The sequence below is a fragment of the Giraffa tippelskirchi genome, chromosome 7 (genome assembly GCF_054371585.1).
Source record: "Giraffa tippelskirchi isolate mGirTip1 chromosome 7, T2T-mGirTip1v1.2.pri, whole genome shotgun sequence".
Lineage (NCBI taxonomy): Eukaryota > Metazoa > Chordata > Mammalia > Artiodactyla > Giraffidae > Giraffa > Giraffa tippelskirchi.
In genome coordinates this window covers 81590595-81617627 of record NC_137281.1, presented here as the reverse complement: position 1 = coordinate 81617627, position 27033 = coordinate 81590595, and the positions used below count along the sequence as shown (strand labels likewise).

Sequence of the window (27033 nt, the reverse complement as noted above, 5' to 3'; positions counted from 1 at the left end):
GTAACTGGTAACTGGGATTGTTTTATATCAGCCAGTAATCACTAAGCATAAATCAGGTACTGAGCTGAAAACTCCAGAGAACACAGGCACTTGTCACACAGCTCCTGGTCTGGGCACTAACGGGGCAATATAACTCACACCTGAGTCATCTTAGGAGGAGGGGACTGCTTGTCACTGGAGGTGTGCGAGTAGTGGCAGGGATGCTGTAAAGAGGATTTATACTCTGATGGGGAGATTGGTGAGTTGCAGGAACCTTGAAATCACCCTTCTTCTCGAGGGTCTCAGTAAGAGCAAAACTCCAGCTCTGTGCTGTCATGGCCTGGGTGGGCATTAGAGGTAAAGTACTCGCTGTAGTGGGCTTTGGGGAAAGCTTCGTCAGGGAAGCCTTCTTGGAGAAGGTGGCATGTTTCCTGCCCTTGAACTTCAGCTCGCCTGTGAAGAGCAGATGGCTGACTGCTTTGCAGAAGGGATGGGCATCCAAAGATAGTGCTCTGCTTCTTGCCACGTCCCTCACATCACCTTATTCCTGCTGGCTTCCTCCTTAGGTTTTACTGTGGATTAGTGAGAGGCAGGACACCAGCAGCCCCATTCCTACCTCCTCATCGTTCAGAAACCAAGGGAAAGGGAGGCCCCATGTTCATCTCAGTCTACCGTCTATAAGACACATCTCACTAAGGGACTCTCATCGGTCCATCTCGGGTCACACGCCCATCCTGTGAACAAATCACTGTGAATACAATGATGTTGTTTAGTCACTAAGTTGCAACTCTTTTGCCTCCCCACGGACTGTAGTCTACCAGTCTCCTCTGTCTGTGGGATTTCCCAGGCAAGAATACTGGAGTGGGTTGCCATTTCCTTCTGCAGGGGATCTTCCTCACCCAGGGATCAAACTCTCATCTCGTCTCCTGTATTGGCAGGCAGATTCTTTACCAGAGCCATCAGGGAAACCTGTGGCTATAAGACTAGAGGTTAAAAACAGGACCTCTGAAACGTAATCATTTGGGGCAACCCACTCCAGTATTCTTGTCTGGAGGATCCCCATGGACAGAGGATCCTGGCTGGCTACGGTCCATGGGGTTGCACGGAGTCAGAACACCTGAGTGACTAAGCACAGCACAACAGCGCTTAACATCTGGGCTCAGTTTTTTCACTTGTAAAATGAGGATAATAGCATAACCTCAGAGGGTTTCTGTGAGGATTAAGAGAGTTAAATGAGATGGTACATGTAAACAGCTGGAGTAGTGCCTGGAATATACAAAGTGTTCAATAAAGCCTAGCTAGCATTGTCCATCTCCATGTTAGCTTTTCAGCCACATTTGCGTCCTCTGCCCCATCCGATCTCCCCGTCAGTCTGTAGGTGAGACAGCCCAACAGTGATTGTATCTGTTGAGTATTTTCCTTCTTGAATCCTAGAGAAGCAGCAGTCAGGGCAGATGGAGTCCATCTCTGGATCCCTTCCCCCAGGCCCCAGTACTTCCAGCAAAACCTTTTCCTAGAACTTAGTCATGTGTGTTTCCTCCTGCCCACAAATCCCTGTGGCTTGTCCTGGTGGGGAATCTTCCCATGGGGGGAGAGAAGGGCTGACTGCTTTCGTTTACTTCTTTCCCAGGCACAGCTCCGTCAAGGCTGATGAGGCTGCTGGCACGGCTCCCTTCCACCTTGACCTCTGGTTCTACTTCACCCTGCAGAACTGGGTTCTGGACTTTGGCCGCCCCATAGCCATGGTGAGCGTGAAGCTGTGGATGGAAACCCCGACCGGCAGTATGGAGACAGTGTGATTTGAATGATCAGAGTGACCTCAGACAAGTCCTTGTCCCTACTGGTATGCTGTGAGAACAGCGTGGATGCGGTCCCTTAGTTCTACGGCTGTAACCAGTGTGGCAGCTGCCAGGGAGTGGGGGATCTGAACAGTCATACTGTGCCCCCCACCATCCGCCCCAGTGGCTCACATTCATGTTTAACCAAAGCACCAATTCAGACAGTGGAGTATGGGAAAGGATCCCACCAGCCTTCGCCGCAGCCTTGGGATAGTACTGTTTTTTCTGGAGGTGAAGAGTATGGGCTGAGTGTGCATGTCGTATATGACTTGAGCCTTGGGTAATTTTTAGTGTCTCTGGTGAAACCGTCCCCTTCTCGCCAAGGCTACTCCATGCCTCAGTGGACAGTGGTGGTCTCTATGGAGATTAACACTGGAAGAGGACCGAAGCCCCTCACTTGTCATGAGCAGTTAGACAGCTAGATGGATAGACAGCTAGGTAACAGAAGGTGGAAAAAAATTGAGTGAGGTACCACCACTCAGTACCACCACATACTGAGGTGTTAATTTTTGCATGTGGGTGGTAAAAACAACAATATCCAGCACTGAAGCTGACACCTCCTACATGCTAGTGATAATGCAAAGTAGCAAAGTCCTTTGGGAAAGCAGTTGGTCAAGGTGATAACTAGTAGTTAGTGCCTAGCAAGATAGGTGCTCAGTATTCTTGTACTGAATGAATGACAATAATAACAGTAAGCTGGAAATAGCAGTTAAGATCTTTATGTGTTTAAACTTCTTTAGTTCTCCCATCAATGCTATTGTTAATCTCAGTTTTATAGATGAAAAGACTTGAGGACAGAGAGGGTAAATAACTGGCTCAGGGTCACCCAATCAGCAAGTGGAGGAGCCAGCATCTGCCACCCCCACCCCCTCCCAGACACTCTGGCCCCAGAGCCCATCCCCCACTTCCATCATGATTGTATCCAGAACCCTAATATGTTCATCCTGGCTCAGTACGACCCTTTCCTAGAATCTGCCCTGAAGATGTAATCACTAGGACAACAGCCTCTGTACCAAAGGTGTTCACTGCAGTGTTGCTTACAATAGCCAAAACCTGGAAGGGACTTGAGTGTCCAGCAGTAGGGACTGGGTAAATCAGCTTTGCTGTGTGCAGGACAGAGGATGCTAACTGGGCAGTGAACAGGAACCATGGGTATTATAGAGCATCCTGGAATGTTTAAGGAGAAAACAGATGCCTGGGTGGCATGCATATGAACTGCCTGCCAGTCAGTAACAGCCCTAACGATCTTGTATACGTGGGATCTAAGACTTCAAGGGGATGAAGGAAAGCTGGCAGTGGTTTCAGGGAGGAGGTATGGTGGATGTTGAGTCTCCTTTTTGCAGGCTTTTGGTAAGGTTTACAAGTTGTTTTTTAAATGTAGGTGAAAGAAAAGGGGCTGAGCCAGGAGTCAGGGCACCCAGTCAGATTTGTAGGTGATTTGGGGCAAGTCAGTGTCATCTGGGCTTTGGTTCTCTCATCTGTAAGAAGGCTGGTTGGACCAGCTGACCTGAGCCCCCTTGCAGCATGAAGGTTCCACTTACCAGGGGACAAAGGAGCTGCCCATCCAACTGGTATTCCGGGGAGAGGGGAGATGAGGCCAGGGTGGCTCATGGCTCTCCTCACTCACTAGGACTCAGCCTCATCTGGCCTAATAGGGCTCCCCTGTGGGGCAGATCACCTCCCGCCATCCTGTGGCCACTGTAATCCTAGGTGGGCTCAGTAGGAGCATACATCTGAACAGGCCCAGTGTATACATGAGCTTTTCAGATGTACACATGATAGTCTCAAATTTGTAATAACTACAAAATAAAACCTTTTACAAGTTATAAAAGTAGTATGTCATAGTTATATAACAAGTGAGTTCATACCCAGTAATATAAACAACTATGAGACTCTCCCTTTCCAGACCCACTTCGGACTGTTTGGGGCACATCCTTCTACTCCTTTCTCTACTCATGCAACACATATGTATATATCCTTTTTTTTCCCCTCTAACCAAAATGAGATTTCACTTTATACCTTAGTCTACAACTTGCTTGTTTTACTTTAGAATATATCATGGATATCTCTCCACGTCAGCACATAAGAGGTGTCATTTCTTTTCATAGTTGCTTAACCTTCTGTAATAAAGATGTGCTATAGTGTATTCAGGTAGTCCTGTTTGGTTGAAGAGTTGGCCTACTTCTGATTCTTTGCTATCACCAAGTGTTTCAGCCAGCTATATATCTTGCTGTAGATAAAGCTATAGAGATGCCCACACAGCAAGTAAGAAAGAGATTGAGATTCCTGTCTCCTGGGAGATTTGTTTCTGCAGGTTGGTTTTATCAAGCACATTTTTTAATTAAAAGAAATAAATATTTAAATTTTTGATTGAAATTTATGATCGTTACAGGTGTTCTCCATCAGTAGATTCTAGAGGTATAGTTTGAAAGGGCAGGGATTGGGAAGTGTTGTTATCTTGTATAGGTGTTGTCACTCTAACCCCGACAAGGCTGGGACTCACTGGGTTAGACCAGTAGGAAGAACAAGGGAATTCCAGACAGAGGAATGCCCCTGGCCTGTCTCAGGGAAGGTAGGAAAGGAAGAACTAAAGCTACTTTTAGAACTCACTTATTTTCTCCTTTGTTTCAGAAGGTATAGTTCCAACCTGATTTGGAAGTGGTCTATCTGCTCAGTGGACAGAGTGTTTTTCCACACCTGGGTGGTCAGGATTTCTTGTCATCATTCTAATGAGCCAGATCACTAAGGGTCCATGAGACCATCTAGGCCACATTTTGTGTTACAGATGGGGAAACTGAGGCATGAAGAAGGGAAGAACTTGCCCCGGGGTCACCCAGAAAGTTTTTGGCACAACTGAGTTCCAAAGGATCTTCCAACTCCCACGCTGGTACCCAGGGACCTTTATTTAGTATCCACAGGGAGAGGGACACAGGATCAAACTCTGGGTGTATACCTGCTAAGTGACTGGGGACAAGTCTACCTTCTCTGGGACTCAGTTTGTCTGAAAACACCTTCACCCCATTGCTGCCAAGAGGATTCCAGGAGATCACAGAAAGAACACAGTGTGTGCAGAGGCGGTTCTGAGGGCCTCATGGGTTGTGCCTAGTAAACTGCATTCTCCCCTTGCTCCGCAGCTGGTGTTCCCTCTCGAGTGGTTTCCGCTCAACAAGCCCAGCGTGGGGGACTACTTCCACATGGCCTACAACATCATCACGCCCTTCCTCCTGCTCAAGGTACTATCCCAGGGCCCCTTCTCTCCCTCCCTGCCCTGCTGCCCAGCCCTGGGAGTGCCCTGAATCAGGCTGGACCCTGCTATGAAGGCTATGACAGAGGGGACGTGTCAAGGGCCTGAGGGCCTCAGGGGAGGCAGGGCTGCCTCTGCCTGGGAGGCATGGAGCGGGCTTCCCTAGGGAGGGGTGTGTGATTTGGGCCTCCACCTCGTGTGCCTGGGGGTGAATTGGGAGAGACCTTCAGGCGGGAGTATCTGAAAACAAGGCCGGGCCAGGCTTGAGGAGCCATGTTTGGGGAGGCTGAGGCAGAAGGAGTGGCTGGGTTGCTCAGGGAGAGGTCAGGGACCAGTTGGGCAGGCAGGTGGGGGCCAGAGGCAGAAAGGGCAGCATTGGAGGGTGAACACTCTCCTCCGGCCTGAGAGCCCTGACTTTGAGACACCAGTGGGAACACAGAGCTGTCTTCTAGAGAGCTCTCTGCTCTGCTGGCTTTGCATTTTGCCAAGTAAGGGCTCCTAAAACTACCGTCATTTACTATCCCCGTTTTTAGAGTGACGTTTCCAAACTTCCCTGGTGGCTCAGACGGTAAAGCGTCTGCCTACAATGTGGGAGACCTGGGTTCAATCCCTGAGTCGGGAAGATCTCCTGGAGAAGGAAATGGCAACCCACTCCAATATTCTTGCTTGGAAAATCCCATGGATGGAAGAGCCTGGTAGGCTACAGTCCATGGGGTCCTAAAGAGTAGGACACGACTGAGTGACTTCGCTTTCTTTCTTTCAAAGTAGGGAAGGTGTAATCTCTGAATTTGGAGGGGTCTTTAGTTAAATAACTTAGTTTCAGAAACACCTGCCCCACATTTTTGTTTGCCTGGCTCAGTTGCTCAGAAATGGGAGCAGCCCAGCCTCAACAGTCCAGCCCAGCCACCCCAGAAGCAGAACTAGGTGTGCTGGGAGGTCAGGGCCTGGCTTGCCTCTGTGGAAGACCTGGCTGTCATCTCCAGCACGGTATATGGGTGTGTTTGACCTTGGGCAATGAGCTGGCCCTGCAGAGTGGGTTTCCTCTTGGGCCAAAGAGGGTGCTCTTCCCCAGCACTTGCTGGGTTCACAGGGATCATGTGAGATGATGGAGGCTGGACTGACTTCCCTAAAGGGAACCCGTGTGAGAGGGGCTTCCCAGCTGGTGGCATCCATCCTACTCCGGGTGTGAGGGGGGCAAGCAGAGGGTGTCTCCTGTGGTGCTGGCGTCGGGGGTCATGCTGTGGGGCCTCCCTCTGACCTCAGCTCATCGAGCGGTGCCCCCGCACGTTGCCTCGCTCCCTGATCTACGTCAGCATCATCACCTTCATCATGGGGGCCAGCATCCACCTGGTGGGCGACTCAGTGAACCACCGCCTGATCTTCAGTGGCTACCAGAACCACCTGTCGGTCCGTGAGAACCCCATCATCAAGAATCTCAAACCAGAGACGCTGGTGAGCCCCCGCCTCCACGGTGCGGTCTGTCCTGGAGGCCAAAGACATTGCCCACCCACCACAGGTGCCTCAGATAGAGCAGGTCGCCCCCTTCCCACCCCCCGACCCCAACCCCAAGCTAGGATGCTCCGATCTAGATCCCCTCCTCCCGGTAGGGAGGGACTGGGGGCAGTTGAGGGAGGCATGGGCAGTCAGGGGCAGGGTAGCCTGGGGGCTGCGTGCGCCGGACACCCTTCCTGAAGCCCCCCCTCTCTGCCCCCCGCCTGGCCTCTGCTGCCCCCCAGATCGACTCCTTTGAGCTGCTCTACTACTACGATGAGTACCTGGGCCACTCCATGTGGTGAGTGATGGGGCCCACGGCCCCGGCCAGCTCTGCCGCTGGCCATGGTGACGCTGAACAAGGGGCCCCGGAGTCTCGAAGTGTCCAGCCCACCCGCTGGAATGGCGCGCTCTTCCCCAGCGGGGGGCGCTGTCACTCCTCTGGCTCCCGCCTCGCTGCCTTCCGTGCCCACCAGCCCGCAGTATCCGCGGCGGCCACTAGAGGGCAGCGAGCGGCTGTCCTCCCTGGGCCAAGGCTGCAGCGCTGGTAAACAACTCCCCCCACCCTGGGGATGAGGATGGGGACCCAGAGGCAGGGAGGGAGCTGAGGAGGCCCGGCTGAACCAGGCTGGGGGCGAGGTGGGAGTAGGGGTGCTCTTAGTGCCCCCTCCTCCTCCGAACTCCCCGGGGAGCTCCTTCCTCCCACCCCTTCACCCCACAGTGGAGCAAACCTCATGAATGTGGGCTCAGCCACAGGAGATGCGGGGCCCAAGCTGGGGGCAGTCGTCTGTTGCAGACCCCACTTTATCCCAGGATAGGCTGGGCCGGTGGGCGGGGCTTTGGCCATGGATTGACAGCTAGTGCCAGCGCCAAACTAGGACGTGGGTGGCCCCACACCCGAGTGAGATGGGCTCACTCGCGTCACACGTGCCCTACATTGTATTTCTGGGTTCTCTTTTGGGGCCTAGAAGTCAGGGTGTCACTGCACAGACAGGCCTCTTGCCAGTTTTCCCTGGCCTGTGCCAGGAGACCCTTCCCATGAAAGGCTGGGGAAGGGAGGAGGAGAGATGAACAGGGGCCTGGAGAAATGAAAGGGCAGGAGAGGACTGGGAGGGTGTGGCGGCCACGTGAGGGGAAGGTGGGGAAGGAGATGAGTGGTGATGGGAACAGAAAGGGGGTGTTGTGCGAGGCGTGTGTGCTGGCACAGGCGTGTGTAGAAGCAGCGTGTGTGTGTGGAGAGGAGAGAGGGTGGTACTTGGGTGAGCTGTGCGTGGAGGGGAGTGAGGCTGGGGTCTGAGTGTGAGTGAAGGAGCTTCACAGAGCTCCTGGGAGACCCCCAGCAGATGCTGTTCCTCCCCCTACCCCCTTTTTATTTTCCAAACTGGGACCTCGGGCCTCTCCCTCCTCAACCCTGCTGGGTGCACCCTTTCCCAGGGCAGTGAGGGGCTGGGGCTGCTGGTCTTGGGGTGAGTGCATGGGGCAGAGAAAGCGAGAGAGACATGCGCACACACAGGAGTGAATGAGGTGGCTGGGACACTGTGGGAGGAGGCCGCCCCCAACCCCCGCCCATGGCTCGGATCTGCATGTGCTCAGGGAGCAGACCTCATCTTCCTTCCTAGACCCCCTGCCCGGGAGAGGCTGGGAGTGCCCTCACCCAAGCCAGGCGTTTCTGTGAACTGTGAAGGAAAACTACACAGGGCGGTGCAGGCAGCCAGTCCAAGGACCGTCGGGGTGGGCCGACCGGGGGCCAAGCAGCTGAGCACCGGCTTCCCTGTTGCAGGTACATCCCCTTCTTCCTCATCCTCTTCATGTACTTCAGCGGCTGCTTTACTCCCACCAAAGCTGAGAGCTCAATGCCAGGTGCAGCCCTGCTCCTGGTGGTGCCCAGCGGCCTGTACTACTGGTGAGTGGACGGCAGACCTGGGGTGGCAGGGAGGGGGCCCCTTAGTGATCCAGTCCGTGAAAATGTGCTCCCGACCGCAGAGCTGTGTGTGAGGCCCGGTGAGACTCCCCGCTTCCTCCTCCTCAGTGAGGGCTGTGACAGTGCCTTCTGGTGGCCGCTCTTAGACCAGGAAGGCAGGCCTCAGTGTGACCTCTCTACACTCAGAGTGTAACCTCGGGGCCCATAGAATCCATGTTGAGGCATAATTTCTGTGTGTGCTTAGTTGCTCAGTTGTTCCAACTCTTTGCGAGCCCGTGGACTGCAGCCCACCGGGCTCCTCTGTCCATAGGATTCTCCCAGGCAGGAATACTGGAGTGGGTTGCCATTTTCCTTCTCCAGGGGATTTCCCCAACCCAGGGATCGAACCTGCATCCCCTGTGTCTTCTGCATTGCAGGCGAATTCTTTACCTGCTGAGCCATCAGGGAAGCCCCGGGGAGGGCTGTAGAGCAGAAGCCTGTAGAGCCTGGCAGGGTTGGGGGGGCTGCATTTCCCCCTCTGTGAAATGAGGATGATACCAAGCTGTCTCCCTTTTGGGACATGGTGAGAACCCAGGGGGAGAGAGAGGGGCTCGTAAACTATGAAGCATCATGGAGACGACAATACTTACGGGGGGATTCCATGGCCTCAGGGCTTCCCACCTGGTTTCCTCTTCCCATTCCAGAGGACCAGGCCTCAGCCAGGCTCTTCCCTCTCCTCTGTCACTTCTGCTCTGGAGACAGGCTCCCCGGGGATTGTGGGTGTCTTAGAAAGGGTGGGTGTCCTAGCCCTTCTCTGGGGGGAAGCCTCCAGCCAAATGAAAAAGGCGTTCTCTCCTGGGGCCAGCTCCCCCACCTCCAGGGGCTGCGTCTGGCCAGCAGTGGGGGCCCATGAGGGTGATTCCATGTGGCCCCTGAGGACAGGATTAGAAGGAATGGGTGACAACCACAGCTGGAGGGAAAGAGGTGAGACGTGAAAAGCTCGGCCCATTCTTACCCATGGTGTGTCAATGCAATGACAGCTACAGGGGGCCATTCATTGAACAATGTGCCTTTCCAAGTACACAGTTCTCATCAGTAACCTTGAGAGCTAGGGCCATTTATGCCCCCTTTATGAGTAAGAAAACAAAGGCTCCAAGATGTCATGTAAATTCCCTAAGGTGACACAGCCACCCAGTTGCAGAGCTATGCAGTTGCTTGAGCGGGATGGGTCAGCATGGAGGCAGGGGAGTGGATGAGATAACCTCTGAGAAGCCCTCCAGCAAGTGTTACTGCATTCCTGGCCGTGTGCTAGGTACTGCCATAAGAGCAGGAGAGAACCCTGGGGGATGACACGGTGTCCCAGCCTTCAAGGAGACAGTCATGACAACCCCATAAACTGAAACTGCGTCCCCAAACTCAGATGCCTTTAGGAACTAAACTGGTGATAGAAATGCAGCAAGTAGGCATTAAGTGAGGCAGTAGGGAGTGGTGGGGACTGTGGCAAGCTGCAGAACCATGCTGTCTCTAAGCAGCTGCTTTCTCCTCATTGGTTATTGTCATGTGGGAATACAAACCTAACGTTAGCAGGGAAATCAGAACTCCATGTGGGCAGGTAATCTGTTATTTAAATATTGGCAACAAACTTGACCTTTTGAAAAATAGTAATCCCAGAAGCCAAATCCGAATGCTCTGTACAGGCAGTGGCTCAGAGTGGAGCCCCTCACTCGACATGCTCGTCTGACCGGCTGGGAGGGCAGCCTGGTACTTGGGTAGAGGGCAGAATGCTGGGCAGGAGGGGCTGTCGTGGCGCCCGCCACCCCTCACTGCCCGCTGGCCTCCTCAGGTACCTGGTCACCGAGGGCCAGATCTTCATCCTCTTCATCTTCACCTCCTTTGCCATGCTGGCCCTCGTCCTGCACCAGAAGCGGAAGCGCCTCTTCCTAGACAGCAACGGCCTCTTCCTCTTCTACTCCTTCGCCCTCACCCTCCTGCTCGTGGCGCTCTGGGTCGCCTGGCTGTGGAATGACCCTGTACTCAGGAAGAAGTACCCGGGCGTCATCTATGTCCCTGAGCCCTGGGCCTTCTACACCCTCCACGTCAGCAGCCAACACTGAGTCCTGGGCACCGGCCACTGGTGCTCTGTGGGTGGGAGATGGATGGTTGAGAGTGAGTGTAGGGGAGTGTGTGCGTGTGTGCACCCACGGGAGATGGACGGTCGGAGGTGTCTGAGTGGGGAGTGTGTGCGTGTGTGCACCCACGGGAGATGGACGGTCGGAGGTGTCTGAGTGTAGGGAGTGTGTGCGTGTGTGCACCCACGGGAGATGGACGATCGGAGGTGTCTGAGTGGGGAGTGTGTGCGTGTGTGCACCCACGGGAGATGGACGGTCGGAGGTGTCTGAGTGTAGGGAGTGTGTGCGTGTGTGCACCCACGGGAGATGGACGGTCGGAGGTGTCTGAGTGTAGGGAGTGTGTGCGTGTGTGCACCCACGGGAGATGGACGGTCGGAGGTGTCTGAGTGTGTGTGTGTGTGTGCACCCACGTGTGTAGCCTGTGGCTGAGAGCGTGGGTGAGAGTATGCCTGGTGCCTGTGGATAGGGGTGTGTGTGTGGGTGGGTGTGTGTGTGCACGGAGAGCATCGCTGTGAGACTGAATTGTTTTGGTTAAGCTTCCATTCGGTTTAGCTTTTTTTTTGTGATGGGATATAGTCTGAGGCAGTGTGTCCAGACTGAGAGCTGGGCCCGGCCTTCCCACGCACGCTGGAGTCGGGCCTTCTCACTCTCGCTCTCGGCCCGTCTCTTCTTTCTGGGTGGCTTCTGCTAGCCGTAGGGGAGAGGCCTGGGTGGGGCAGAGGTCGGGAAGCGACTTGGCCTGTCACCTGCCACCTGGCTCACTCCTCAGACCACCCGACCCTGAGGCTGGGTTACAGGGGTTCCGTAAACTTGCTGTGTACTCATTTGCAATGCACCCACTTCCCTGGGCCACGTTTGCAGCAGACGGGCCGACGGGTCCAAGTCGGTTGTGGGCTGGCTGCCGTCTCCTCTCAGGGCAGCCTGGGGAGGGGTGAATGGTTCCTCCTTGTCCCTGCCTACTTCAACCCTGGGAGGGTTAGATTTAGATCCTCACCCCACCGCAGGCTGCATGGGGTGGGAGCCAGAGCCAACCCTCCCCCAACTGCCAGCCTGGTCCTGGGGTCTGGCAGTGGTCATTCCCAGCCGCCTTCCTCTCCCGGGAACTCTGTCTGTGTCCCGCCTTCAGGATCGTGGCACCCGCCTCGTTCACCTGACCAAGGTTTCTGAGCGGCCACCGAAGGCAGAGTGCTCAGGTACTTGCACTCACTAGAGGCGGACATCGCGAGGCTCTTGTCAGCCTGTCTCAGCCTGAATCCACGCCTGCCGCCAGCGGCCCTGCTCCCAGGAAAGGGGGCCTTGTTCTGGCAAGACGCCCCCCACCCCAGCACCGGGGCCAGGTCTCCTCCCACCACTGGAGGCACGCAGCCTCACCTCCTAGCATTGCTGGCCTGCATGCGTGCGAGGGTCTCAGGGGGCCCTGCCTCACCTCCCCTGCTCTCCCCTCCTCTCCTATGCTCTCAGGGACTCTGCCTCAAATCCTCCTTTCATGTAGGGGTCCCCCAGCCCCGGTCAGTCCCTGTCTGCTGCCAGCATCATGGGTGAGCAGTGTGAATAAAGGCGGTGTGGAGCCAAGCCCCACTGGCTGCTGCTGCTTCCTTGGGGTATGAATTTGGGAGGCAGGAGGAGGAAGGTCCCGGGAGCAGGGGAGGGAGTAGCTGGTCTGGGGCCTGGCAGGAGACCAGGGCTGACCCCAAGGGCCTGCTCGGCCCTGTCTGGCTGGAAGCAGGTGCCGCCACTGCCCACTGGCCATCTGTGCCACTTAGTAGGATCCTGAGTTTGGGGGGTCACCAGCAAGAAGGGCTTCCTCTAGGTCCCAGCTCTCTTCAGAGGAGCCTGAGGGTCATGGGTGTGGGGCCGGCAGAGGGCATCTGCAGATGGAGCCCCCAAGCTGTGCTGCTAGCGCCTTCAGGAAACGGAAGCAAAGAGGGTGTCCTTTGGGGGGAGGTGGGGGGCAGGTTTGTGGGAGGCTGGCACTTAGCCTTGGGCAAGTCGCATGACCCCTCGAGGCCGCAGCCCTTGACCTTTGAGGGTCTCTGCCTCACCACCTAGCCACCAGAGGCTTTATGGTCTCTCGTTACTAGAACCCACAAGACATCTGCACTGGACAGGAGATGCACCATCGTAGCCTGCGTTGTGATGAGAAAAACAGCTTTTAAGGAAAGCAGCTTTGTTCTTCAGAGTTGCTGCTGAGGCGTTTTACAATGTGGTAACCCTCCTCACATCCAGAGTGTAGACGTGAAGACTGGAGTTTAGGATACCTGCTGCAAGTTCCTGCTTTGCTTTTCCCAGGCATCTTTTACACCCATGAGAAGTTAGTGACATCCGCTCCCACTGCCTTGTGAGTAACAGATGCCTGCTGTCCTGCTCAATAGCTCCTGCCCAGGACCTGGGATGAGGACGGCCCTTCTAGCTTGTTGGGCCCCCTGGCTTCTGGGATCTGAAATAATGAATTTTGTGATTTCACTTCCTTTGTGTGGATGTACTAAAACTTGTTTAGTTGCTAAGTCATGTCCTACTCTGCGACCCCATGAACTGTAGCCTGTCAGGCTCTTCTGTCCAAGAGATTTTCCAGGCAAGAATACTGGAGTGGGTAGCCATTTCCTTCTCCAAGGGAATCCTCCAGGCGATCTTCCTGACCCAGGGATTGAACCCACATCTCTTGCGTCTCCTGCATTGGCAGGCATTGTCAGGGAAGCCCAACTGCCTTCAATCAAAAGGACTCCATGGGTTTCACTTCCCCAGAGTGGCAGCTGGATGCTGAGGGCACTGCTTGCCGCGCCCCCCTCACTCAGCAGGTCACAGTCTGCATAATCTTATTTCAGTAAGCCAGCTCCAGCCTTGGCCTCTCAAAGCACAAGGGCCCCCACCTCCCCAGTAACCTCAATTCTTCCCTACGTTGATTCTGTGTTTCCTCCAAAGCCAGTCCCAGGCCCGTTCTCCATACAAGGACTTAATGGATATCACCTAAGTAGGCACACATCTGGTTATGCGGGGTCTGAGGCTTACACAGTTTTGGGTGTGCTTGATAAGAAAACTTAAAAAAAGTGAATAAAAATTAGATATGAAAGAATATTTAGAATGGAAAAGATATCACAGCAAATTATTGGAGCCTTGGAGATTCATGTCCCTCTTGACCGAGATCTCTTTGGGAAGTTTCCTGAAAATGTTTCCCAAGAAATACAGGAGAGGCTTGGCCTTGAGAGGCTTGGCACACTGTGGGCCTGGGGTGATCTGCGCTGGTGGACAGCAGTGACTGGCCTGTATCCGACAGCATCTGGATATATCCGGTGGGACCAGGAGAGGGCGTGCTGGTGGCAGCACGCCCCCTATGGGGAAAGGGCTGCAATAGCGACCAAGGAAGCCACTTTATGGGCCATGAAAATCAGGAGCTGGCCTATAAAAGAGGACATACACACTGGCATTTTCACCTGCCCTACAATCCTCCTCCCTGCTGCCAGGCTAAGCGGAAGGATGGATGGACTTCTTAACCAGCAAGTGAGACAGGAAATCTGCTCTCTGACATGTAAACTAGGAGGCTAACTCGAGCCTTCCACATTATAACTGAATGTGCCAGGAGCAATCGACCCAGAGACTACGCCATGCTAACCCCCAAGTAACTAGTGAGCACCATCCAAGTTCAACTGTTTTTGTCCTGACCACAGGATCTACTCCCAGGGGAACACAGTATAACATGGCCTGGGACTGGCAGGTAAGTTTCTGGTGGTGTGGGTTTGCCGCTTCGTGGGGAATAGGATTAGAAAGGGTCTTACAGACTTCACCTGTCCTCCACTCAGCCCCACCTGAGACCACTACTGAGGTCACTAATTCAGGCCTCTACTGGAGAAAGTCACCATTCTATGACCCCTAGGGGCTGTTAGACCCCCCTCTCCAGGTTTCGGTGCCAGCTGTGGGGACTGAGGGTGGACAGGGTGTGGGACTGCAGGCTGGGGTGCCAGCCACAGGCTGGGGTGGTGTGATCTCAGGATGCCATCACTGCTTGTGTGCTGTGATCATCTCTGTATTGTGTCTGTTAAGCAGCTTACATTTCTTCCGTAACCTGAGCAGAGGGAATCTGTTTGGGGACCAGGTGACAGCGGTGGCCTCACCATTTTATTTATGTGTTTATGGCTGCACTGTCTTCGTTGTTGCACGCGAGTTTTCTAGAGTTATGGAGAGTGGGGGCGACTCTCTAGTTGCAGAGCACGGGCTTCCCACTGCAGTGGCTTCTCTTGTTGTGCAGCACAGGCTCTAGGCACACGGGCTACAGCAGTTGCAGCCCAGGGGCTAATTAGTTGTGACTCAGGCCCTGGGACGTGCAGGCTTCAATAGTTATGGGGCAGGGGCTTAGTTGCTCCGAGACATGTGGGATCTTCTTGGACCAGGGATCAAACTTGTGTCCCCTGCATTGGCAGGTGGACTTCTCACCATTGAGCCACCAGGGAAGTCCTGGCCTCACCACTGGTGAGTCTGACTGCAGGGTCTCCCTCCTCTGGACTTCCATGAAAAATTCACCCAAAGTTGGTCCACCTCCTGGGAATTACTACCTTTAGCATACTTTGTGTCTTACTCCTGATTGTATGTGTGTGCTCAGTCGTGTCCGACTCTTTGCGACCCCATGGACTGTGGCCCGCCAGGCTCCTCTGTCCATGGGATTTCCAAGGCAAGATTACTGGAGTGGGTAGCCACTTCCTACTCCAGGGGATCTTCCCGACCCAGGGATCAAACCGGTGTCTCTTATGTCTTCTGTGTTGGCAGGCACATTCTTTACCACTGCACCACCTGGGAACTCTTGGTATTCTTTTATCTACTGTTATCGTGGGGTCGCGGAGAAGGCAATGGCAACCCACTCCAGTACTCTTGCCTGGAAAATCCCATGGATGGAGGAGCCTGGTAGGCTGCAGTCCACGGGGTCACTAGGAGTTGGGCACGACTGAGTGACTTCCCTTTCACTTTTCACTTTTGTGCATTGGAGAAGGAAACGGCAACCCACTCCAGTGTTCTTGCCTGGAGAATCCCAGGGACGGGGGAGCCTGGTGGGCTGCCGTCTATAGGGTCGCACAGAGTCGGACACGACTGAAGTGACTTAGCAGCAGCAGCAGCAGCATCATGGGGTTGCAAAAGAATCGAAAACAACTTAGAGACTAAACAGCAGCAACAACAATCTGTAATTATGTTTGTGATATCTGGTTGCAATGCACCTCTGCATACCTGACCCCAGGGATATCTCAGAAGAGGGGCAGGGCTAGGATTATGAGTCATGCAATATGTGTGGGCGTGTATGGCCAGGCCACTCAAGATGGCTGTTCACTTGTTCTCTGTATATCTCGTGCTCCACCATTCCCTACTTCACTCACAGGACTATCCAATCCTCTTAATCATAGGCCTTTATCAGTGACTGTCCACACGCTTGCCCCTGCCCCCAGCTGGTTTCCGTGGTAACTGATGAGCCCATCTGAAGTCAATGCTCTCTATAACTGGTAGCCGCCTCCTCCTCCAGAGTAGCAGCAGAAGGTGCTGCCGTGTCCTGCTTGCTGTCTGCTGTCCACAGTGGGGTGTTGCTCCAGGATGTGGCTTCAGAAATGTAAGAGTCCCCCATCTGATAAGTTATTGTCTCTGTCTCCGGGCTCTTTGGTCTCGAGGCTGGGCTACTACAAAGGCTCACAGTGCCTCGGGGTACAGCCCAGCGGTCATGTCTCCCCCAGGAGCCCTTTTCCAAACACGGTGATTCCAAGTGAGCCCTTGGCCTGGCCCTGGGCTTCCTCTCAAGCATCCGCTCTGTGCCCCAGGCCCTTCCACAGACCCCACTTGACGTCCCCTCTCCTCTTCTTCCTGTAAGGCTGATAGAAGCTTCCCTCCTCTCCTGCTCCCACCAGCCTTTCCTCTTCTCAGCCCCAACTGGGAGGAGTCAGAAACCTCCAGCTTAAAACTCTTTGGGTCTAGAAATGGGTGTGAAGTAGAGGAAAAGAGAACCTTTCACAAGAAAATGGTCAGGGGACAAAGACGGGCCCCCCCCCCATCCATGTGACTTCTACAAATTACCAACAGGTCCCTCTGCACACATGCAGCCCTTTCCAGGGCCCGCTGGTCCCCAGACCAGGAGCCCTGGTGCAGTGCACAACCTGTGTGGCCATACCTGCCAGTCCTGACAGTGTGGGTGGGCCCTAGAGTAGGAGCCCCAAAGGCAGGGCAGCCACCAGCGTGGACACGGGATACAATAGGGATCTGGGAGAAGAAGGGGGAGAACCCAGCTGTGCCCAGAACTGCAGCTCCATCCCCCCTTCACTTCCTCAGTGGGTGTGGGGACAAACCACTGAGAAATGGGGAGAGTCAGCAGCTTCTGCTGGAAGGGGTGGGCACTACAGTGGGGAGTGGAAGGGAAGGAAGAAAAGGGGGAGCCTTCCTGACCAGGAAAGGCACTTGAGAGGTCTCCCTCTGAGTCCCCTGAGTTGCCTGTGGTGGGGCCAGAGACCCCAGCACGGGCACCTACCACACCCCCAGAAGGAGGGAGGGAACTGACTCATGCTGAAAACTGACCATCTGGCCATTGACTCTCAACATAAGGCCAGGATGCTGAGGCACAGAGCTGTGGAATGGGCACCAAGGTCTTCCTCAGAGGGGCCTTTCTAACCTGTGTGTGGCATCCAAGGCTCTGGCGGAGGAGGTGGCCGTCACTGGGCTGTGGTGTCACGCGGGGTTTCCTTCGACCTCTGAGGTGGTGTGTTATGAGCCTAAAGGGAGTGTGCAAAGTGCCCGACACCTAGGAGGAGACTCTTCAGCCCCTAGCGCAATCCTCAGAAATACCCTTGAAGGCAGGCCCATGGGGACCCCTTCTTAGTGTCCACAGAGGACTCCCAGGAACAGAACATCCGCTTCCTGGTGCAGGACCGAGTGCCAGGGAAGCCCTCGGGCAGCTCCCATCTCTCAAAATCCAGCCTGCCACCAACCCACAGCCAGGCATCCACAGTGCACAGGAAGCTGGAATCTGACCCCTGGCGTCGGGCCTGGTCTCCATGGCAGCCGTGGATTTATTACCGGGGCCTCCACCCAGCCAGGCGGACTTTCTACTTGAAGCTGGGAAGGAGGGGAACAGGAAGGCAGTTCTGGGAGCAGCAAGCCCACAGGTGGCAGCTGGAGGTCCCGTGATGGTGAGTGAGGATCTGTGTGGCCTGGTCAGGCTGCCCTGGGCTGGGGAGGCAGGGGGCTTTCATGGAGTCCCTTCCTGACTGTTCTCTCTCCACTGCAGGCCAAGTTTCTTTCCCAGGACCAAATTAATGGTAGGTTTGGTTTGTTCTTTCATTAGCAACTCACAGCAAAATATGGGTCTCATTAGGCAATTTGCTCTGCTCATGGTTTGTTGGTGGGAGAGCTGGGCCCACCCACGAGCAAGGGGCTGACTGCTACCAGGAAGGGCCTGGTGGAGGGGCAGGGGATAAGGCTTGGAGGTAAGAACTGTCGGTAGCACACTACTCAGTGTGATTTACGAGAGGGAGCACACCAGGTTCTCCTCCAGAACTTGGTAGTTGGGGAAGGAGGGGGAGAGGGGCTGGTCAGAGAGACACCAACTGGTTGTGGCTGAGGGCCCCACCTGAAAAGGGGGCTTTGTAACTGGCTGAGAAAGAGAACAGGGCCCAGGGCTGTGCTCTTGGAAAGGGTGCTCTAGGCTGTGGGCCTCAGTCTCCCCATCTCTGAAGGGTGAAGGCCAGTGTAGGTGGTCTCAGAGGCCCCTCTGCCCTGACAGCAAGCCTAGTGTTGGCATCTGGAGCACTTTATTCCCTGAGTCCCCAAACCTGCTGGCCCCAAGCAGCTTCAGTCTCCCACAGTGCCTGGTTCTGTTTCCACAAGGCCAAGCCAACAGAGTTGGGTTACACAGAAGCCAGGGGCCAGACCTGGCTGGGGAGGCTCGGCTGAGCTCAAGCAGGGAGATGAACTGAGGGTTGGTTACCTGGGCAGGACTTGCAGAGTTCTGGGTACCAGCAGCATCTATAAGGGAGAGAGGGTAGGTGGGTTGCAGGCACCTCCCCATAGGCCCCTCGATATTCTTACCCCTCAAGGGGGGTCAGAGCAGGGACTCTTAAAACCCAAGGCCCAGGGTAGGGGCCTCTCCTACCCAGGTCTTAAGACTTGATGAGTCTCGGGGCTGGAATCCAGCTGTCAGCGTCCCCTCACCAAACCTGGTTCTGAGGCTCACTGGACCCTCCCTCTGGGGCCTCTGAATCTCCCAGAAAGGAGAGGTAAGTTTCCCTTTGTATCCTAAAGTCTGACACAAAGTGACCACAAACGTTCATGAAAGAAAGACTGATTGAGTGGGAAGACCAGGGACCTTGGAGGCAGTGGACCCGGGCTCCAGTCACCTCTGAGCCTCAGTGGTCTCATCTGTGAAGTGGGAATAATGACACTGCCTCATCAGGCTGCTGTGAGCAAGAAACAGAGCAGATGGCAGTCATGCACCTGACTCTGGGCCTGGATGTCACCCAGATGTAAGCCGTGGCCAGCTTGCTCTTGCTAGCATGTGAGCTACGTGGTACACTTTCAGGAATTTTGTGAACCATTATTAAATAAAGGAAGATGAAAGAATGTCCCAGTCCCTTCGTCTATACAAAAGTTTTTAAAAGATAGCTCTGTTGCAATTAGTAGTGCTGAAGATTTGAAAGATTTCAGTTTAATGGATGTAATTTGCACAAAGGTGAGGAATAGTTTAATAGTAGATCACTCATCAGATGTAATGACAGTGTAGTCATTGGGAAAATAGTTGCGTTCATTGGCCTGCAGCTTACCTCACTTATGGTTAAATAAAAACTGTAGGTTGGCAGTGGATACAAGAGCTGGCAGAAACTCACTTGTGATAATCAATTGGCTATATGAGATTTATAATCAAAGTATTTTTATTACTTGTAAGTTGTATGCTATGCATCCTTAAGTCTACACCATGTACAGATGTCATCACAGTCGGTTCCATTTCCAGCACAGCTGGTGTTATCCTGGGTCTGGGGAGGATTCTTTCTTGCCTTGGGGCGTTTGCATTTTCAAAGGGAAAACTTAAAGGGGCTTTTTATTCCAGTTTGTTTAACCCAATTTGTTCTTTCATTCAATAATTATGAGTCCTTTTTTTTGTGCCAGCCCTGTTCTAGGGATTAAAAATATAGCTGTGCACATAGGAGCCCCAAATCCTTGTGCTCACAGGGTTCACCTTGGGGGGAGGTGGGGACAACAAAGGAAAGGAATAAAGTAAACAGGATGTTGGATGGCAGGCAGGTCTATCAGGAGGAGGGCCTGGCAGGGAGAGCAAGGAAGTGTAGAGGCCATGGAGGCGGGGCAGTAGAAAGAGAAGAGCCCTACTGTTTCAGGGCCGGCCTCCAAGTTCAGAGCCGGCCCCCAAGATCTTTAAAGGCAGGAAGACAGAACACATTTTAGGTAACTGGGGAGGAGATGGGCCCCCAATTGACTCTAGCCCTGCTGATACCAGGGGCCACAGGCCCCCAAGAGCAGAGTATGGGGGGAGGCAGTTTGCCGCCTGTGGAGTCTGGTCCATTCTGGGTCCCAAGAGCGTGATGTCCCCACCTGGCTACTGTCTGGAAGGTGGTCAACTGTCATAGGATGAGGTCTCAGGAAGGTAGTGGGCCCACCCCTTGGGCAGAGGCAAACCCAGACAGAAGATAAGCTGGAGTGGCCAAGACAGGTCCCCTGGAGGGGGACGGGGGGCTGAGTTCAAGCCCTGCGTGCAGGGCGGTCCTCTGTCCCTGTCTGCACTGGCGCTGGGCCCTCTTAGAGGGAATCAGGTTTTACAGGAAGTAGTTAAGCCCTGCTTCCCTGGGCCACTCTGGCTCCTGCTGCAGGGTCCTGTTGGTGGTCTGCCCCTCCAGAGCCCAGGCTCTGGAAAGTTCTGAAAGGGCGAGAGGTTCCCCTTCAACCTCTCCACAGGCGTAAAAGCAGATAATTGTCTCTAAACCCCAATGCCTGGCCTGCCTTTGATCAACCCCCCTGAAATCCTAGGCTGCTGGGAGTGGCCTTAATGAGGGAGCATGAAGGGGCCCTAGGCTTGGGCGTCCTTCTGCCACCTCTCCCGCTCTACGGTCCTCTGGTGGCTTCTGCTCCGAAGTGGAGCTCCAGCGTGGCCTGGGCAGAGGCAGGCTGCCCGCTGCCCCCACTGCCAGGAGCCCTTGGCTGCTCCAGCCTTCCTTGCTCCGTCTGAATCATGGGAACAACCAGGGTCCCTCCCTACAGGGCCACAGTGAGGATGACACCAGGGCCTGGGGGAAAGCACTAGTAGTGGGAGCTGCTTTTGCTGATTTTGTTACTGTCCACTCAGGAGCTGCTGGTCCAGGCCTCTGAGGAAACAGCTGGCCATGGGAAGTGGGAGAGAGCAGGGTGCTAGGGAAGAGTGCAGGGCCCCACATGCTCCCAACAGGGCTCAAGCAGGAGCTCTACCCCCTTGGTCCCGGGGACTGCACGAGAGAGGGTAGTTTTGGCCAGTTCCACCCCCATCCCCACCCTGTGGTCAGGGCCTCTGTGAGGGCTGCTTATCTTCCCAAGCTCCTGGCTGGCCTCCCTGTGCCTCCAGGGCTGGGGGTCAGGGGAGACGCAGGTGGGGGCTGGTTCCACTGGGCTGGGGAGCTGTGGATCTGCAGGCCACTTCACCTCCAGAGGGGAGAGAGGGTTTGAGGAGAGCAGTAAGGAAGATCTCCACAGAGCTGGGAGGACTTCCCGGCAGTGCCTGCTGAAGTCTCGAGTGGGGCCAGGGCCTGTGTGAGAGCACGGCTTGAGAGTTCAGCAGCCCGGAGACCGGTGGCTGCAGCAGTGGACTCAGAAGCTCCCAGTTGTGATTACTGTCACCACGTATGATGGCCTCTCTGCCAGGCCTTCCCAGAGATTTCTGGTCCTCCAGCAAGCCCCAAGGCATTATTATCCCTTTTTCCCATTGCTAAGATCCCCTGGGAATCTGGTGCCCTGCTGTGGGCTCCTGGTCTCCCTGGGCTGGCCCTGGAAAGAGAGAGTGAGCAAGTTTTCCTGTGTGTGCTAAGTTGCTTCAGTCATATCCAACTCTTTGCCACCCCATGGACTATAGTCCACCAGACTCCTCTGTCCATGGGAATCTCCAGGCAAGGATACTGGAGTGAGTTGCCATTCCCTTCTCCAGGGGATCCTCCCAACCCAGGGATCTAATCCATGTCTCTTATGTCTGCTGCATTGGCAGGCGGGTTCCTTACCACTGTGGTTTTAGTCAATTGAGGACGGGAGCAGGGAGGGAGAGAGGGAGGAGGCAGAAGGGAGGTCAGGAGGGAAAGGGGATGGGGTTGATAGATGAAAGGCAGAACAGATGAAATGCAGTTAAACATACATTTCAGATAAACAACAAATACCTTTGTAAGCATGTTGTTGTTCAGTTGCTAAGTCCTGTCCGACTCTTTGTGACCTCACGGACTGATGTTTATCTGAAATTCAATTTACCTTGACAGCCCTGGATTTTTTTTTGCTGGCTCTGGCCACTCTAGGAGGGGAGGAGTGGGAAGTAGGCAAAAGGAAGGGGAGGGGCAGAAAGGGGGGAGAGGACTGAGAAGTGGGGGGAGGGTGAAAAAGCGTCCCTGATTCTCCTTCTGGGCTGTGGCAGAGTACAAGGAATGCTTCTCCCTGTACGACAAGCAGCAGCGGGGAAAGATTAAAGCTGCGGACCTTCTGATGGTGATGAGGTGCCTGGGGGCGAGCCCAACGCCTGGGGAGGTGCAGCGGCACCTGCAGACTCACAGGATAGGTGAGTGGGCCCGGCTGGGCCAGCTGCCACGGAAGGAGTCTGGGTGAGTAGGTGGGCCCTGAGCCCTCTAGCTGTTGTCCCAGGGACGCAGGCAGGTCAGATGTGATCAGCTCAGAGGTTTGAGGGGTCAGTGTTAGCCAGACCTCTCTGGCTGGCAGCGTGGAGGCACCTGGCCAGGTGTGCTCATAGCAACGGGTGACACCCCATCCCAGAGGACAGAGGGATCCAGACATTTCACCACAGTTGTCGCAAACCTGCAGTCCAGATGGTGCTAAATGATCCCAAGGTTGTTTTGATAGAAGTATCCCTTTATTTAGGATGTCACGTGCTTCACTCAGCAACACCATGAAGTAGGCACTATCCTAATCCAAGTTTTACAGATAAAGATCAAGATTCAGAGCCCAGCTTAAGAGTCCTTAAGCTAATGGTGGGATCAGATTGGAACCAGATTCTCATTTCTAAGACTGATCTCCCCAAAACTGTTCAAAAACGGGAAGAAAATGTAGAGGAAAACCCACCCAAAACGTTACCAAGTTATTCTCTGCTGATGTGATTATGGGTGATTTTTCATTCCTTTTGTTTCCTCTGTTTTTGACAAAGGAAACATATACTGCTTTTACAACCAAAAACAAGTTGCTTTTTGTTGGTGGTGGCAACTTTTTTTTTTTAAGAAAAAAGAGGGAAGAATGTCAGAAGCCAGGATGGCTGTTTGCATTGGCAGCTGGATACTCAGGAAGGAAAGAGGAAGGGATGGCCTGGAAGGAACACTTGATCAACAGCCCAACTAGACCTCCGTTTCCCCATCTCTCAGATGGGTTCCCACCCTCTGCTGGGGTTATCCTGAGGCCGCATCAGAGGGCGACTGCAGCAGCACTGGGAGCTTGTCATGAGGCCGGGCTAGGGGTGGCCGCTGAAGGCCCCAAGCCTGGTGATTGGGGGCTCAGCCACCGAGAACCCCTGCTTCCGTCTTCAAAGCGTGCTGGTTTCCTTTGGTTTCAGTCTCCTTCAGACAGGAAGCCGTGGGCAGGGGCACTTCGGATTTCCTGTAGTTGGAGCCCAGCCTGGGCTGAGGGCCCCAGGCATGCCTGGAGGAGGGGTGTGAGCTGGGGTGGAGGCTGCAGTGAAGGGAAGGGCAGGTGATCCAGGCTTGAGCCCCATCATCCACCTGTCTTTGTAGATGTGTTGCAGTGACTATCAGAGGGGGAGGATAGACATGGATAGATATGTTGGTGCACTTCCTCCAGTTCAGGGCAGGAGAGAAGCATCCAGAACGGGTAGAGGAAGCAGTGCTTCATCCTGGTCTTGTCACTGCTCTGAGTTGACTATGCTCTGAGCTTCTGTCTCTTTAGTGGGCAAAATGAGATATCTAGGCACTGAGGGTTGTTGGGAAGATTAAATGAGGCATATCCATGGTGGGAATTCGGCAAGACAGGCTGCAGCCTCTTCCCCATGAACATAGCCACCACCACGGTGCTTCCTGAATTAGGTGGCTCTTGAGCTGGCCTTGAAGGCTTGGACAGGAGGCCAGCTGACATCCCCAAGAGAGGCCTTTTCCTCCTTGCTCACTCTGTTTGGGGGTTTCCAGACAGAAATGGAGAGCTGGATTTCTCTACTTTCCTGACCATCATGCATATGCAAATAAAACAAGAGGATCCAAAAAAGGAAATTCTTTTGGCCATGTTGATGGCGGACAAGGAGAAGAAAGGCTACATCATGGCATCTGAACTGCGGTCAAAACTCATGAAACTGGGGGAGAAGCTCACCCACAAAGAAGGTAATGGCCTGGGTCCCTATTTCCCAACAGTGGGAGGTGACTAAGGAGTTGGGGGGGACACCAAAGTCCCAATCATGCCACGTGGGTTATGCAGACATCGCATTCGATGGCATTTGAACGTTGGGACTAGATGCTGAGCTCGGCAAAGGTTGGGACTAGATGCTAAGCTTGGTGAACTCTGGACTGGAACCTGGAAAACAACTAGGGAACTGTCGGTGGCAGAAGTTAGCCAGGGTGAAGGGAGAGTAGGGAAGGGGACAGTAGGGAAGGGAGACTAGGGAAGTTAGAAGGGACAGTAGGGAAACCCAGTTAGGATCTACGTGGGCATTATGTTTTAAACTTTCACTGTGGGCCTTCATTTAGTGACTGTGACACCTCTAGGATCACTAGTGTCCCCCTCATACTGATTAAAGAAACAGGTGCAGTGCGTGGCCTGTGACAAGCAGAGCTAGGAGCTAGACACAGGGCTATTACACTGGGACCCCCCACCCCCTGACCTCACTCAGACTCTTCCCTGTCACCACAGCTGTCTTTTGAAGTTGCTGCTGCCGCCAAGTTTCTAAATTGAGATGTTACTTTGCTCCCTTTTCTCATGAGTCAGCCAGCTCTGAGCTCTTCCAGAAGGAACGTCCTGTCTACCTTCCCTGTCTTCCTACCTCAGAGCCAGATGAGGGGCTTTGGCCTTCTGGGGAAGCCCAATGTTCAGGGTAAGGGTGACCCCAGTGCTGAGCCCTTTGCAGATGTTCTCCGAGCAGGCCTGACAGGCCCCTGGGTCCAGCCACAGCAGCCATGCCAGGTTGCCACCAGAGTCCACACCCACCAACCCCAGAGACTGCAATTTCTAGGTAGGCCGCTGGGCTCTCCTGTGATTGGGGCAGGAGGACACAGTGGGTGGAGGAAAAAGGCTTTGGTGAAATCACAACAGACTTGAATCCTGGCTCCCCCTCATTCTGGGGGAACTCAGGTGAGTTTCTTAACCTCTCTCACCCTCCTCTGTTTCCTTGTTGGGAAATGAGGTTACAATAGGTAATCCCTCAGGACCCTGCAAGAGCTAACATTCCATAAAGCAGTCTGCTAAGATTTTATCTGCAGTCACAAAGGCACAGTGCAAAGCCAGTAAAAATAGCACTAGAGAAGGCAGATGGAGCTTCCCCCGCTCTTCCAGGCTGGCAGCTATCAAGATCCCATCTTTCATTGTGGCTGTTTTAACGTGAACAGGGAATCACAGGCTATGCTTCCCTCCCGGGCTCCGAGGACACTACTCAGCCTTTTACAGATCAGGTGGAGTGTTAGCAGAGAGGCCAGCAGGGGCCTTCATTCTTGCAGTTAATGATCTGTCTAAAACAATACCATGGTCCCCAAACTCAAACATCTCTCATTTGTTTAATCAGTGAAGAAACATTTCAAAGAAACTGGCAGTGTCTGCCAGGGACTGATGTCCTTTTCCTTTGGCTATGGGAGATAGGAAAGGTGATACTGGAAGTAAGACACCTTTACCTTCAGTGATAGAAAGAAAAGTTGGTTTACTGCAGAAGCATCCTTAGAGCAGCTGAGACAGCTGTGAGGGAGGCCTCCTTTGCGAACCGGTTCCCTGTGCTGTTCTAAGCAGAAGGCACCATCAGACTCCAACTGTCCCTTTTCTGGACAGCTGGAAGCTGCAGTCATTGGTACTGGACCTGTCCATTGGGACAGTTTTAACCAAGTGGTTGATGGGTAGAAGCTTCTCCATGAAATAAGATCAATTACAGTCTTCAACGTTCTAAAAATACTCAGAAGTACACAGCAATTACAATTTTGAGGAGGATGCTTAAGCAGGAAGTCACGGGATACTTTCTCACTGTCCAGAGTTGTGTTGGGGCTGTCTGGGGCTGGGAAAGTTGCCACAGGGCAGTGAGAGAGTTTTGTAAGAGGGGGAGGAGGGTCCTGAGAAGCCACCATTGAAAAGTGTAAATTAAACTGGCTCTTCTTGTCAACTCCTGGGACAAGCTTGTATTTTATCCCAGGAATCCAGAACCAGTAAATGTAGGTTTCTTTCTTTTTTCTGAGCAACATTAGAGAACAATGGCAGTTTTTGTAGGCTTTGAGCTTAGACACAGTTGAATTTATTTTCTCTTGTACTATCCTACCTCCACAACACTTTCAGAAGGAGGTGATAGTGGCAGATACCATTTGTCACCAAGCCCCCTTGGGGTGGGGGGATGTCATTTTGGAAGGCAGGCCATAGACTGGGCTAGGGGGCCCAGGATGGAGCTGCAGGGGTGTCTGTTATGGAGGCTGTCTGAGAGGGTGGGCAGTAGAAGGTAAAATCCATGCCAACGCTTTCTGGAAGTACTGGCACAGGAGCCAGATATTTTCTGAAGGAAAAAAAAAGTACAAGGTGGTTTCACTGACTGAATCCTTACCAGTACACCCCCTATCCTAACCCCTGCAGAAAGTCTGATGAACTCAGAATTGATTCCATGGTCTCTAAGTGGGAGGGAGTGGGTTGTCCTTTTCTGTTCACTGGATTACTTCCTCACCTATGGAAGCAGTCAACTGGAGGCTTAGTTCCCTCTGGAGAGGCTCAACCCCCAACTGGATGCCTTGTCATGTGACACTGAAGCCAAACTGAAAAATTACTGTGATTGATTGCAGTGGAGGATCTCTTCAGGGAAGCAGATATCGAACCAAATGGCAAAGTGAAGTATGACGAGTTCATCCAGAAGATCACCATTCCTGTGCAGGACTACTGAACGAGAAAGCAAGAGAGCCTCCCCTGGGCCTGAACACTTAGACTGATGGATTCCCGAAAAGAAAAGTGTTCCTTTCACTTGCGGGAGATGGCAAACACAGCAAGATGACAAACCTAACCCCAGCAAGAGGACAACAAGGAAACAAAATGATTCCAGCTACGGTATTAGCATGTCTTTAATAAAAATTTTTACTGTTTTAA

General features: G+C 53.7%; 2 protein-coding genes across 6 annotated transcripts in view; both read left to right on the top strand.

The window, feature by feature from the left end:
* Nucleotides 1-12153, top strand: part of CLN6 (CLN6 transmembrane ER protein) — a 17866-nt gene extending 5713 nt beyond the window's left edge. Inside the window, exons 2-7 of the mRNA XM_081511880.1 lie at nt 1610-1724; nt 4952-5050; nt 6325-6513; nt 6798-6853; nt 8333-8455; nt 10296-12153. Coding sequence (XP_081368006.1) covers nt 1610-1724; nt 4952-5050; nt 6325-6513; nt 6798-6853; nt 8333-8455; nt 10296-10566 — 853 coding nt within the window. The 3' untranslated portion in view covers nt 10567-12153. The remainder of the gene's footprint in view (nt 1-1609; nt 1725-4951; nt 5051-6324; nt 6514-6797; nt 6854-8332; nt 8456-10295) is intronic.
* Nucleotides 10296-27033, top strand: CALML4 (calmodulin like 4). Of its 5 annotated transcripts, XM_081511883.1 has the most exons (9): nt 12074-12182; nt 12663-12919; nt 14244-14290; nt 15963-16162; nt 17464-17726; nt 17825-17855; nt 22187-22327; nt 23913-24101; nt 26736-27033. In XM_081511883.1, the coding sequence occupies exons 5-9, from the start codon at nt 17592-17594 to the stop codon at nt 26831-26833; spliced, it is 594 nt and encodes a 197-aa protein (XP_081368009.1). In that variant the 5' UTR covers nt 12074-12182; nt 12663-12919; nt 14244-14290; nt 15963-16162; nt 17464-17591; the 3' UTR covers nt 26834-27033. The 5 variants fall into 5 exon arrangements, with proteins under 5 accessions (XP_081368011.1, XP_081368009.1, XP_081368008.1 ...); XM_081511885.1 differs by having other exon boundaries at nt 10296-12182; nt 12663-14290; nt 16063-16162; nt 17630-17726; XM_081511882.1 differs by having other exon boundaries at nt 12110-12919.

What these genes read in the sequence shown, in the direction of transcription:
- CALML4 (XM_081511883.1), top strand. Translation starts at nt 17,592, where the DNA reads ATGGCAGCCGTGGATTTATTACCGGGGCCTCCACCCAGCCAGGCGGAC. An exon ending in CAGCTGGAGGTCCCGTGATG is followed by an intron (nt 17,727 to 17,824) that starts GTGAGTGAGGAT and finishes TCTCCACTGCAG; the next exon opens with GCCAAGTTTCTTTCCCAGGA. An exon ending in TTCCCAGGACCAAATTAATG is followed by an intron (nt 17,856 to 22,186) that starts GTAGGTTTGGTT and finishes GGGCTGTGGCAG; the next exon opens with AGTACAAGGAATGCTTCTCC.